The sequence below is a fragment of the Mobula hypostoma genome, chromosome 6 (assembly GCF_963921235.1).
Source record: "Mobula hypostoma chromosome 6, sMobHyp1.1, whole genome shotgun sequence".
Lineage (NCBI taxonomy): Eukaryota > Metazoa > Chordata > Chondrichthyes > Myliobatiformes > Myliobatidae > Mobula > Mobula hypostoma.
The window spans coordinates 94,433,115-94,447,900 of NC_086102.1; the positions used below are offsets into that span (position 1 = coordinate 94,433,115).

General features: G+C 45.8%; 1 protein-coding gene across 1 annotated transcript in view; it reads right to left on the reverse strand.

The window, feature by feature from the left end:
- The window catches only part of phex (phosphate regulating endopeptidase homolog, X-linked), a 94,112-nt gene extending 84,549 nt beyond the window's left edge, over positions 1–9,563 (reverse strand). Inside the window, exons 1-2 of the mRNA XM_063052535.1 lie at positions 9,543–9,563; positions 5,467–5,583 (exon numbers count right to left, since the gene is read on the reverse strand). Coding sequence (XP_062908605.1) covers positions 5,467–5,583; positions 9,543–9,563 — 138 coding nt within the window. The remainder of the gene's footprint in view (positions 1–5,466; positions 5,584–9,542) is intronic.
- Positions 9,564–14,786: the final 5,223 nt, after the last annotated feature.

A 14,786-nucleotide genomic window follows, 5' to 3' on the forward strand; every position in this document is an offset into this window, starting at 1 on the left:
CTGTGCCACTATTCTGCATTCTCTCTCTCTCTAATCTGTGTAACTATTCAGCACTCTGTCTGATCTGTGACATTTCTGCATTCTCTCTCTCTGATTACTGACACTATTCTGCATTCTCTCTCTGATTACTGACACTATTCTGCCTTCTCTCTCTCTCTGATCTGTGACACTATTCTGCATTCTGTCTTTGATCTGTGACACTATTTTGCATTCTCATGCTCTGATCTGGGACACAGTTCTGCATTCTCTCTCTATCTCTGATCTGTGACACTATTCTGCACTCTCTCTGATCTGTGTCACTATTCTGCATTCTCTCTCTCTCTCTCTCTAATCTGTGTAACTATTCAGCACTCTCTCTGATCTGTGACACTATTCTGCAATCTCTCTCTGATCTGTGACACTATTCTGCAATCTCTCTCTGATCTGTGTCACTATTCTGCATTCTGTCTCTCTGATCTGTGACACTTCTGCATTCTCTCTCTCTGATTACTGACACTATTCTGCATTCTCTCTCTCTGATCTGTGACACTGCTCTGCACTCTCTCTCTCTGATCTGTGACACTATTCTGCATTCTGTCTTTGATCTGTGACACTATTCTGCATTCTCTCTCTCATTTGTGACACTATTCTGCAATCTCTCTCTGATCTGTGACAGAATTCTGCATTCTCTCCCTCTGCTCAGAGTCACTATTCTGCATTTTCTCTCTATCTGTGACACTGTTCTGCATTTCGTCTCTCTCTGATTTCTGACACTATTCTGCATTCTGTCTCTGATCTGTAACACTATTCTGCATTCTGTCTCTGATCTGTGTCACTATTCTTCATTCTTTCTCTCTGATCTGTGACATTATTCTGCATTCTGTCTCTGATCTGTGACACTATTGCATTCTGTCTCTGATCTGTGTCACTATTCTGCATTCTTTCTCTGATCTGTGACACTATTCTGCATTCTGTCTCTGATCTCTGACACTATTCTGCATTCTGGCTCTGATCTGTGACACTATTCTGCATTCTGTCTCTGATCTGTGACGCTATTCTGCATTCTGTCTCTGATCTGTGACACTGTTCTGCATTCTTTATCTGATCTGAGTCACTATTCTGCATTCTCTCTCTGATCTGTGACACTATTCTGCACTCTCTCTCTGATCTGTGACACTATTCTGCATTCTGTCTCTGATATGAGTCACTATTCTGCACTCTCTCTTTTCTGTGTCACTATTCTGCATTCTGTCTCTGATCTGTGACACTGTTCTGCATTCTTTTTCTGATCTGTCTCACTATTCTGTATTCTCTGTCTGATCTGTTGCACTATTCTGCATTCTGTCTCTGATTGTCACTATTCTACATTCTCTCTCTGATTTGCGACCCGATTCTGCATTCTCTCTCTCTGATCTGTTTCATTATTCTGCATTCTCTCTCCCTGATCTGTGTCAGCATTCTACATTCTCTCTCTGATCTGTAACACTATTCTGCATTCTGTCTCTGATCTGTGACACCATTCTGCACTCTCTCTGATCTGTGTCACTATCCTGCATTCTCTTTCTCTGATCTGTGTCAGCATTCTACAATCTGTCTCTGATCTGTGACACTATTCTGCATCTGTCTCTGATCTGTGACACTATTCTGCATTCTGTCTCTGTGACATTATTCTGCATTCTGTCTCTGATCTGTGACAGTTCTGCATTCTGTTTCTGATCTGTCTCACCATTCTGTATTCTCTGTCTGATCTGTTGCACTATTCTGCAATCTCTCTCTCTGATCTGTTTCATTATTCTGCACTCTCTCTGATCTGTTTCATTATTCTGCATTCTCTCTCTCTCTGATCTGTGTCAGCATTCTACATTCTCTCTCTGATCTGTAACACTATTCTGCATTCTGTCTCTGATCTGTGACACCATTCTGCACCCTCTCTGATCTGTGACACTATTCTGCATTTTCTCTCTCTGATCAGCGTCACTATTCTACATTCTCTGTCTCTGATCTGTGACACTATTCTGCATTCTGCCTCTGATCTGTGTCACTATTTTGCATTCTCTCTCTCCAATCTGTTTCAGTATTCTGCATTTTCTCTCTCTCCAATCTGTTTCAGTATTCTGCATTTTCCCTCTCTCTGATCTGTTTCATTATTCTGCATTCTCTCTCTCTGATCTGTGTCAGCATTCTACATTCTCTCTCTGATCTGTAACACTATTCTGCATTCTGTCTCTGATCTGTGACACCATTCTGCATTCTCTCTGATCTGTGACATAATTCTGCATTCTCTCTCTCTCTGATCCGTGTCACTATTCTACATTCTCCCTCTCTGATCTGTGACAGAATTCTGCATTCTCTTTGATCCGTGTCACTATTCTACATTCTGTCTCTGATCTGTGTCACTATCCTGCATTCTCTCTCCCTGATTTGTGACACTATTTTGCATTCTCTCTCTCTGATTCGTGACACTTCTGCTTTCTCTTTCTCTCTGATCCATGTCACTATTCTGCATTCTCTATCTCTCTGATCTGTGACATTATTCTGCACTCTCACCGATCTGTGTCACCAGTCTGCCTTCTCTCTCTCTGATCTGTGACACAATTCTGCATTCTCTCTGTCTTTGATCCATGTCACTATGCTGCATTCTCTCTCCCTGATCTGTGACACTATTTTGCATTCTCTCTCTCTGATCCGTGACACTGTTCTGCATTCTGTTTCTCTCTGATCCATGCCATTATTCTGCATTCTCTATCTCTCTGATCTGTGACATTAATCTGCACTCTCTCAGATCTGTGTCACCAGTCTGCCTTCTCTCTCTCTGATCTGTGACACTATTCTGCATTCTGTCTCTGATCTGTGTCACTATTCTGCTTTACTCTCTCTGATCTGTGTCATAATTCTGCATTCTCTATCTCTCTGATCTGTGACATTAATCTGCACTCTCTCAGATCTGTGTCACCAGTCTGCCTTCTCTCTCTCTGATCTGTGACACTATTCTGCATTCTGTCTCTGATCTGTGTCACTATTCTGCATTCTCTCTCTCTGATCTGTGTCATAATTCTGTATTCTCTCTCTCTGATCCATGTCACTATTCTGCATTCTGTCTCTCTGATCTGTGACACTATTCTACACTCTCTTTGATCGGTGACACTATTCTGACTTCTCTCTCTCTGATCTGTGACACTATTCTGCATTTTCTCTCTCTGATCAGTGTCACTATTCTACATTCTCTGTCTCTGATCTGTGACACTATTCTGCATTCTACCTCTGATCTGTGACACTATTCTGCATTCTCTCTCTCCAATCTGTTTCAGTATTCTGCATTTTCTTTCTCTCCAATCTGTTTCAGTATTCTGCATTTTCTCTCTCTCTGATCTGTTTGATTATTCTGCATTCTCTCTCTCTGATCTGTGTCAGCATTCTACATTCTCTCTCTGATCTGTAACACTATTCTGCATTCTGTCTCTGATCTGTGACACCATTCTGCACTCTCTCTGATCTGTGTCACTATTCTGCATTCTCTCTCTCTGATCTGTGACACTATTCTGCATTCTGTATCTGATCTGAGTCACTATTCTGCATTCTCTACTCTCTGATCTGTGGCACAGTTCTGCATTCTCTCTCTATATCTGATCTGTGTCACTATTCTGCATTCTCTCTCTCTGATCTGTGACACTATTCTGCATTCTGTCTCTGATCTGTGTCACTATTCTTCATTCTTTCTTTCTGAATTGTGGCACTATTTTGCATTCTGTCTCTGATCTGTGTCACTATTCTTCATCTTTCTCTCTGATCTGTGACACTATTCTGCATTCTGTCTCTGATCTGTGTCACTATTCTTCACTCTTTCTCTCTGATCTGTGACACTATTCTGCATTCTGTCTCTGATCTGTGACACTATTGCATTCTGTCTCTGATCTGTGACACTATTCTGCATTCTGTCTCTGATCTCTGACACTATTCTGCATTCTCTCTCTGATCTGTGACACTATTGTGCATTCTGTCTCTGATCTCTGACACTATTCTGCATTCTCTCTCTGATCTGTGACACTACTCTGCATTCTCTTTTGTTTTCACTTTGTAAAAATACCGCATTTTACTTTTGTGTACAATTACCTGTCTGGACGACATACAAAGATTCTCCACCCCGTCTCGGTATCAATGATAATAGTAAACTAATTGCCCATAGCGATTACAATTACAACTTAGGGATTTATATAACACAGTAGGAATTACACTAATTATCCAATCAGAAGGTACAAGAGCCTCAGAATCCGCACCACCAGGTTCAGGAACAGTTACCACTCCTCAACCCTCACGGTATTGAACCAACGGGATAACTTCACTCTGACATCATTTGCCCCATCACTGAATTGTCCTGCAATTTATGAGCTCACTTTCAAGGACTCTTCAACTTGTCCTCTCAATATTAATTGTTCATTTATTTATTATATCTTCTTTTTGTATTTGCAGTATGTTGTCTTCTCCACTGTGGCTGAACACCCTAGTTGGGCAGCCTTTCATTGATTCTGTTATATTCATTATTCTAGAGATTTGTTGAGTATGCCCTCATGAAAATGAATCTCAGGTTTGTTAATGGTTAATGTTTGTTAATGTGCTGAAACTGGAGAGTGTTTAAAGGAATTTCACAAAAATGATTCCAGGTTTGAATGGCTCGTCACATGGAGAGTGTTTGATGGCTCTGGGCCTGTATGCACAAGAATTCAGCAGAATGTTGGGTGGCCTCATTGAAACCTATAGAATGGTTAAAGGCCTTGGTAGAGAGGCAGCTGTGAAGACTAAGTACTTATTTAAAAGCAGAGGTTGATAGATTCCTGATTGGTCAGGGAATGAAGGGATATAGGGAGAAGGCAGGAGACTGAGACTGAGAGGAAAACTCGATTGGCCATGATGACATGGGGGAGCAGATATTGATCGGCCAAATGGCTTGACCCTGCTCCTATAGCTTATGGTCTTATGGTACTCAGTGCTCCTGATAAATGTCCCCGATAAGTGGTAGGGAGACCCCTGTTATCCTCTCAGCTGTTCTCACAGTCCTTTGTAGGGACGTCTGGTCCGATGCTCGACTACTCCCATTCCAGATGGAGATGCAATTTGTCAGGATGCTCTCAGCGGTGCTCCTGTAAAATGCAGTTAAGATGGGGGCAGTGTGGTAGGAGGGAGCCTTGCTTGCCTCAATCTTCCTAGGAAGAGGAGGTGCTTCTGTGCCTTCTTGTTCAGGGAGGCGATATTGAGTTACAGAGGTAGGTGCTGAGACCCAGCGAGGCCAGTTACTGGGCTATAGCTAGCTTTTCAATAGACCATGGAGTGAAATGTTTCTGTGCACTTGCAAACTACACTGAACTGGCCAGTCACTGCAGTGTGTACACTTCCACTGGCCAGTCACTACAGTGCGCACCCTTCCACTGGCCAGTCACTGGAGCGTGAAAACTTCCCCTGGCCAGACACCGGACTGTGCACACTTCCACTGACCTCAGCCAACTTGGTCTCAAACTCCATCACGGCTTCCATGTCAGCCTTTGCAGTGGTGGCACTTGCTCCCAGGAGAATGGGCACATCAATCATCAGCTGTAGCAGGGCGTGGCGATTCTGAAGGAGAAGCAGAGAGGAGCAATTAGACAGTCCATGGCTGACATTATTCCAGCAGCTTCGTTTCTAACCTCATTCCCAGTTCTGAAACATTAAATCTGCTTCTATCTCCATAAATGCACGTGGCCAAGTGGTTAAGGCATTGGACTAACGACCTGAAGGTTGTGAGTTCAAGCCCCAGCCAAGGCAACGTGTTGTGTCCTTGAGCAAGGCACTTAATCACACAGTGCTCTGCGACGACACTGGTGCCAAGCTCTATGGGTCCTAATGCCCTTCCCTTGGACAATATTGGTGTCGTGGAGAGGGGAGTCTTGCAGCATGGGCAACTGCTGGTCTTCCATACAACCTTGCCCAGGCCTGCACCCTGGAGAGTGAAGACTTTCCAGGCACAGATCCATGGTCTCGCAAGCCTAACGGATGCCTTTATCTCCATAACTACTGTCTGAACCACTGCCTGTTTCCATTGATTTTCGTTCAGTTTTCCAGAATCTGCAGTACTTTTGTTTTTTTTAAATTCCAGGACTGCTGTGTGCCATTCATCAGGAAGGTGGTGGCTTGACCCTGGCTCTGTTTTAATTGGGTCCACATCAGGCCCTACAGGTTAGGAATTGGAAAGATACCCGCTACTGTTTGCCTGACCCCTCCTCTAATGATTTTGCAACTTCCTCCAGGTCTTGACTCTTCTGAGCTCTTTTCATTCCTCTTGTGCTATCCCAAAGGTCGAAGCCCTGTTTTAAATCCCTGCATCTACCAAGCTATTAGCCAGCGGTCCTAATATTACCCACAAAACACTTTGCAGCACTTTATTACATTAAAGGCTGTTTATAAATGCAGATGGTTGTAATTGAAGTGGAATTGTTATGGTCATACAACGTGAAAACAGACCATTCACCTCAACTTGCCCATGCCGGCCAAGTGTCTCACTGAGCTGGCCCCATTTATCCACATTTGGCACATATCCTTCTAAACTTTTTCAATTCATGTAACTAAATGTCTTTAAAATGTTGTAACTCTGTATGCCTCTTCCACTTCCTCCAGCAGTTCATTCCATATACTCACTAACCTCCTCGAAAAGAGCACCTGTTCAAATATTTTCCCTCTCACATTAAACCTGTTTTAGACTCTCCTATCCTGGGACCATCATGTCTCTCATTTACCCCCTCCAGCTCCTTCAGCAAAGGCTAGATCATCCAGCGCCAGCCCTCCAATCCCACCAACATCGTTGTGAATCTTTTTTTACACCCTCTCTAATGCAATCACATTGGATAAACCAGGAGGTACAGTGACTGCTGAAGGCTAGATCTGTGGCATTCAAGTCTGGTGACCCAGGCCTGTACCTGAAAACCAGGTATGATTTGCGGAGGGCTATTTCAAGGGTGAAGAAACAATTTCAAACAAGGTTGGAGGCAACATCAGATGCACGGCAACTCTGGCAGGGTCTGCAAGACATTACTCCCTACGAAACGAAACCCAGTAGCATGAATGGCAGCAATCCTTCACTGCCAGATGAATTCAATGCCTTCTACGCACACTTTGAAAGGGAGAACACAACTACAGCTGCTGCACTTAATGACCCTGTGATCTCTGTCTCAGAGGCTGATGTTAGACTGCCTTTAAAGAGAGTGAACCCTCACAAGGCAGATGGAGTACCTGCTCTGAAAACCTGTGCCAACTAACTGGTAGAAGTACTCGAGGACATTTTCAAGCTCTCACTGCTACAGGTGGAAGTTCCCACTTGCTTCCAAAAGGCAACAATTATACCAGTGCCTAAGAATAATAATGTGGGCTGCCTTAATGACTGTTGCCCGGTAGCACTCACATCTACAATGATGAAATGCTTTGAGAAATTGGTCATAAGTAGACTGAACTCCTGCCTCAGCAAGGACCTGGACCCATTGCAATTTGCCTATTGCCACAATAGGTCAATGGCAGACACAATCTCAATGGCTCTCCACACGGCTTTAGACCACCTAGACAACACAAACACCTATGTCAGGATGCTGTTCATCGACTATAGCTCAGCATTTAATACCATCATTCCCACAATCCTGATTGAGAAGTTGTGTAACCTGGGCCTCTGTACGTCCCTCTGCAGTTGGATCCTCGACTTCCTAACTGGAAGACCACAGTCGGTGCGGATTGATGATAACATATCCTCCTCGCTGACGATCAACACTGACGAACCTCAGGGATGCGTGCTTAGCCCACTGCTCTACTCTCTCTATACCCATGACTGTGTGGCTAGGCATAGATCAAATACCAAATAAATTTGCTGACGATACAACCATTGTTGGTAGAATCTCAGGTGGTGACGAGAGGGCATACAGGAGTGAGATATACCGCAGCAACAACCTGGCACTCAACGTCAGTAAGATGAAAGAGCTGATTGTGGACTTCAGGAAGGGTAAGACGAGGGAACACATACCAATCCTCATAGAGGGATCAGAAGTGGAGAGAGTGAGCAGCTTCAAGTTCCTGGGTGTCAAGATTTCTGAGAATCTAACCTGTTCCCAACACATCGATGTAGTTATAAAGAAAGCAAGACAGCGGCTACACTTTATTAGGAGTTTGAAGAGATTTGGCACGTCAACAAATACACTCAAAAGCTTCTATAGTTCTACCGTGGAGAGCATTCTGACAGGCTGCATCACTGTCTGGTATGGAGCGGCTACTGTACAGGACCAAAAGAAGCTGCAGAAGGTTGTAAATCTAGTCAGTTCCATCTTGGGTATGAGCCTACAAAGTACCCAGAACATCTTCGGGGTGCAGTTTCTCAGAAGGGCAGTGTCGATTATTAAGGACCTCCAACACCCAGGGCATGCCTTTTTCTCACTGTTACCATCAGGCAGGAGATACAGGAGCCTGAAGGCACACACTCAGTGATTCAGGAACAACTTCTTCCCCTCTGCCATCTAATTCCTAAAATGGACTTTGAACCTGTGAACACTACCTCACTTTTTTGTTATTGCATGATTTTTAATCTATTAAATATACGTATACTGCAATTGATTCACTTATTATTTATTATTATTATCATTTTTTTCTTCTATATTATGTAAGGCATTGAACTGCTGCTGCTAAATTAACAAATTTCACATCACACGCCGGTGATAATAAACCTGATTCTGATTCCTTCTGATGAACGGGCAGTCAGAACTGCTCATAACACTTTGCAGCTTTCCAAGGACTCTTCCACCGTTGTAACATGCCGTCCCAGCTTCTGAACTTAGTGCCCCGAGTGAAGCTGACAAATATGCCATTCGCCTTCTTCAGCACCGTTGCCCTGTGTCACCACTTCCATGGAGCATCTATTTGTACAGTCAGGTCTCTCCCTCCTACAACTTTGTTCATGGTTCTGGCATTTGCTGTGTAAATATATCCTGACTTAATTAACCAAATTACAAAACTTTGCACTTGCAGGAGTTACATTCCATCTGCCATTCCACAGATCATCAAACATAGGAACAGAGTGAGGCCATTGGGCCCATCGAGTCAGCTCCATCATTCCAACATGACTGATTTACTACCCCTCTCAATCCCATTCTCCGGCCTTCTCCCCATAAGCTTTGACACCCTGACTAATAAACAATCTATAAAACTTTTCTTTAAATGTACCCAATGACTTGGCCTCCACAGCCGCCTGTGGCAATGAATTCCACACATTCACAACCCTCCGGCTAATGAAATTCTTCTTCATCTCTGTTCTAAATGGACATCTGTCTATTCTGATGCTGTGCCCTCCGGTCCTAGACTCCTCATTATGGGAAACATCACTCCCACGTCTATACTATTTCACCCGGAGCCATCCAAGCTGGTTCAGGATCCTGATGGCAGGAATCCTTGAAGACATTGTTGGTTTTATGTGGCAGCAATATTGCAATTGTACAATTACATGGAACATGGATTTACAATTACATAGTACCTTTCACATCCTCTTATCATCTCCAAGTACAACTAACGGTGTACTCCGGAGCGGGCATGACTCTTGTGACATAGAAAACACTTCCACTAATTTATGCACACGGAGTAACAATGGGAATGAGCAGATGCATTTTAAGTAATGAAACCAGGAACTGCAGGAAGTATTAGAAGGGCAACCAGCATCTGTGGAGCTGAATTCAGGAAAAAGTTGGAGATAGAACAAATTCTGAGATGCATGCTAATTTCATTTGCAATGTTTGGCCACAACCTTCAAAACCTTTCTAATCCATCTTTCTCTCCAGTTGCCTTTCAAAAGTTGTTATGACCCCTGCTCAATCACCTCTCTGGCAGAGTGGTGCTGTTGCCTAGGGGAGGAGATGTCGAGGTGATATGGGAAAAGCATCTGTGGATGCACTGGAATCTCCTCTGGGCTCTTGGTACTGCGTGCGGTGTCCTGATGGTACTGCGTGCAGTGGGATGTTGGTGTGTGCAGTGTGATGTTGGTACTGTGTGCAGTGGGATGTTGGTACTGTGTGCAGTGTACTGTCGGTACTGCGTGCAGTGTCCTGTTGGTACAAGCGTGCAGTGTCCTGATGGTACTGCGTGCAGTGTCCTGATGGTACTGCGTGCAGTGTCCTGTTGGTACTGCGTGCAGTGTCCTGATGGTACTGCGTGCAGTGTCCTGTTGGTACTGCGTGCAGTGTCCTGATGGTACTGCAGGCAGTGTCCTGTTGGTACTGCGTGCAGTGTGCTGTTGGTAATGTGTGCAGTGTGCTGTTGGTACTGCGTGCAGTGAGATGTTGGTACTACGTGCAGTGTCCTGCTGGTACTGTGTGCAGTGGGATGTTGGTACTGTGGGCAGTGTGATTTTGGTACTGTGTACAGTGTCCTGTTGGTACAGCGTGCAGTGTCCTGATGGTACTGCGTGCAGTGTCCTGATGGTACTGCGTGCAGTGTCCTGATGGTACTGCGTGCAGTGTCCTGTTGGTACTGCGTGCAGTGTCCTGATGGTACTGCGTGCAGTGTCCTGTTGGTACTGCGTGCAGTGTCCTGATGGTACTGCAGGCAGTGTCCTGTTGGTACTGCGTGCAGTGTGCTGTTGGTACTGTGTGTAGTGTGATGTTGGTACTATGTGCAGTGTCCTGTTGGTAATGTGTGCAGTGTGCTGTTGGTACTGCATGCAGTGAGATGTTGGTACTACGTGCAGTGTCCTGCTGGTACTGTGTGCAGTGGGATGTTGGTACTGTGGGCAGTGTGATTTTGGTACTGTGTGCAGTGTGATGTTGGTACTGTGTGCAGTGTGATGTTCGTACTGCATGCAGTGTGCTGTTGGTACTGCACGCAATGGGATGTTGGTACTGCATGCAGTGTGCTGCTTGTACTGTGTGCAGTTTGCTGCTGGTACTGTGTCAAGTTGGCTGTTCGTACTGCATGCAGTGTGCTGTTGGTACTGTGTGCAGTTTGCTGTTGGTACTGTATGCAGTGTGATTTTGGTACAGCGTGCAGTGGGATGTTGGTACTGTGTGCAGTGTGATGTTGCTACTGTGTGCAGTGTCCTGATGGTACTGCGTGCAGTATCCTGTTGGTACTGTGTGCAGTGTGATGTTGGTACAGCGTGCAGTGGGATGTTGGTACTGCATACAATGTGCTGTTGGTGCTGTGTGCAGTTTGTTGTTGGTACTGTGTGCCGTGTAATGTTACTACTGCGTGCACTGGGATGTTGGTACGGTGTGCAGTGTGATATTGGTACTGTGTGCAGTGTGATGTTGGTACCGTGTGCAGTGGGATGTTAGTACTCTGTGCAGTGTCCTGTTGTTACTGCATGTAGTGGGATGTTGGTACTGTGTGCAGTGGGATGTTAGTACTCCTTGCAGTATGATGTTGGTTCTGCGTGCAGTGCCTGTTGGTACTACATGCAGTGTGCTGTTTGTACTGCATTCAGTGGGATGTTGGTACTGCGTGCAGTGTGCTGTTGGTACTGTGTGTAGTGTGATGTTGGTACTATGTGCAGTGTCCTGTTGGTAATGTGTGCAGTGTGCTGTTGGTACTGCATGCAGTGAGATGTTGGTACTACGTGCAGTGTCCTGCTGGTACTGTGTGCAGTGGGATGTTGGTACTGTGGGCAGTGTGATTTTGGTACTGTGTGCAGTGTGATGTTGGTACTGTGTGCAGTGTGATGTTCGTACTGCATGCAGTGTGCTGTTGGTACTGCACGCAATGGGATGTTGGTACTACATGCAGTGTGCTGCTTGTACTGTGTGCAGTTTGCTGCTGGTACTGTGTCAAGTTGGCTGTTCGTACTGCATGCAGTGTGCTGTTGGTACTGTGTGCAGTTTGCTGTTGGTACTGTATGCAGTGTGATTTTGGTACAGCGTGCAGTGGGATGTTGGTACTGTGTGCAGTGTGATGTTGCTACTGTGTGCAGTGTCCTGATGGTACTGCGTGCAGTATCCTGTTGGTACTGTGTGCAGTGTGATGTTGGTACAGCGTGCAGTGGGATGTTGGTACTGCATACAGTGTGCTGTTGGTGCTGTGTGCAGTTTGTTGTTGGTACTGTGTGCAGTGTAATGTTACTACTGCATGCACTGGCATGTTGGTATGGTGTGCAGTGTGATATTAGTACTGTGTGCAGTGTGATGTTGGTACCGTGTGCAGTGGGATGTTAGTACTCTGTGCAGTGTCCTGTTGTTACTGCATGTAGTGGGATGTTGGTACTGTGTGCAGTGGGATGTTAGTACTCCTTGCAGTGTGATGTTGGTTCTGCGTGCAGTGCCTGTTGGTACTACATGCAGTGTGCTGTTTGTACTGCATTCAGTGTGCTGTTGGTACTGCGTGCAGTGGGATGTTGGTACTGTGTGCAGTGGGATGTTGGTACTGTGTGCAGTGTCCTGTTGGTACTGTGTGCAGTGGGATGTTGGTACTGTGTGCAGTGGGATGTTGGTACTGTGTGCAGTGTGATGTTACTACTGTGTGCAGTGTCCTGATGGTACTGTGTGCAGTGGGGTGTTGGTACTGTGTGCAGTGGGATGTTGGTACTGTGTGCAGTGTGCTGTTGGTACTGTGTGCAGTGTGATGTTGGTACTGTGTGCAGTGTGATATTGGTACTGTCTGCAGTGTGATGTTCGTACTGCATGCAGTGTGCTGTTGGTACTGCATGCAGTGGCATGTTGGTACTGCATACAGTGTGCAGTTGGTACTGTGTGCAGTTTGCTGTTCGTACTGTGTCAAGTTGGCTGGTGGTACTGCATGCAGTGTGCTATTTGTACCGTGTGTAGTTTGCTGTTGGTACTGTGTGCAGTGTGATGTTGGTACAGCGTGCAGTGGGATGTTGGTATTGCATACAGTGTGTTATTAGTACTGTGTGCAGTTTGCTGCTGGTACTCTGTCAAGTTGGCTGTTGGTACTGCATGCAGTGTGCTGTTGGTGCTGTGAGCAGTTTGTTGTTGGTATTGTGTGCAGTGTAATGTTAGTACTGCGTATACTGGGATGTTGGTACTGTGTGCAGTGTCATGTTGGTACTGCGTGCAGTGTGATGTTGGTTCTGTGTGCACTGCCTGTTGGTACTACGTGCAGTGTCCTGTTGGTACTATGTGCAGTGTGATGTTTGTACTGCATTCAGTGGGATGTTGGTACTGCGTGCAGTGGGATGTTGGTACTGTGTGTAGTGTGATGTTGGAACTCCGTGCAGTGTGATGTTGGTTCTGTGTGCAGTGCCTGTTGGTACTACGTGCAGTGTCCTGTCATAACTATGTGCAGTGTGATGTTTGTACTGCATTCAGTGGAATGTTGGTACTGCGTGCAGTGGGATGTTGGTACTGTATGCAATGAGCTGTTGGTACTGCGTGCAGTGTCCTGTTGGTGCTATGTGCAGTGTGATGTTTGTACTGCATTCAGTGGAATGTTGGTACTGCGTGCAGTGTGATGTTGGTACTGCGTGCAGTGTCCTGTTGGTACTGTGTGCACTGTGATGTCGGTTCTGCCTGCAGTGCCTGTTGGTACTACGTGCAGTGTCCTGTTGGTACTATGTGCAGTATGATGTTTGTACTGTATTCAGTGGGATGTTGGTACTGCGTGTTGTGGGATGTTGGTACTGTGTGCAGTGGGATGTTGCTACTGTGTGCAGTGTCCTGTTGGTACTGCGTGCAGTGTCCTGTTGGTACTGTGTGCAGTGGGATGTTGGTACTGTGTGCAGTGTGCTGTTGGTACTGTGTGCAGTGTGCTGTTGGTACTCTGTGCAGTGTGCTGTTGGTACTGCGTGCAGTGTGCTGTTGGTACTGTGTGCAGTTCGCTGTTGGTACTGTGTCAAGTTGGCTGTTGGTACTGCATGCAGTGTGTTGTTGGTACTGTGTGCAGTTTGCTGTTGGTACTGTGTGCAGTGTAATGTTGGTACAGCGTGCAGTGGGATGTTGGTACTATGTGCAGTGTGATGTTGGCAATACGTGCAGGGGGATGTTGGTACTGCATGCAGTGGGATGTTGGTACTGTGTGCAGTGGGATGTTGGTACTGTGTGCAGTGTCCTATTGGTATTGTGTGCAGTGTGATGTTGGTACTACGTGCAGTGTGCTGTTACTACTGCCTGCATTGTGCTGTTGGTACTGAATGCAGTGGGATGTTGGTACTGTGTGCAGTGCCCTGTTGGTACTGTGTGCAGTGTGATGTTGGTTCTGTGTGCAGTGCCTGTTGGTACTGCGTGCAGTGTGCTGTTGGCACTGTGTGCAGTTCGCTGTTGGTACTGTGTCAAGTTGGCTGTTGGGACTGCATGCAGTGTGTTGTTGGTACTGTGTGCAGTTTGCTGTTGGTACTGTGTGCAGTGTAATGTTGGTACAGCGTCCAGTGGGATGTTGGTACTATGTGCAGTGTGATGTTGGCAATACGTGCAGGGGGATGTTGGTACTGCATGCAGTGGGATGTTGGTACTGTGTGCAATGTGCTGTCGATACTGCGTGCAGTGTGCTGTTAGTACGGCGTGCAGTGTCCTGTTGGTACTGCGTGCAGTGGGATGTTGGTACTGTGTGCAGTGTAATGTTGGTACAGCGTGCAGTGTGATGTTGGTAATGCGTGCGGTGTGATGTTGGTTCTGCGTGCAGTGCCTGTTGGTACTACATGCAGTGTCCTGTTGGTACTATGTGCAGTGTGATGTTTGTACTGCATTCAGTGGGATGTTGGTACTGCTGTGCAGTGGAATGTTGGTACTGTGTGCAGTGTGATGTTGGTACTGTGTGCAGTGCCCTGTTGGTACTGTGTGCAGTGGGATGTTGGTACTGCGTGCAGTGTCCTGTTG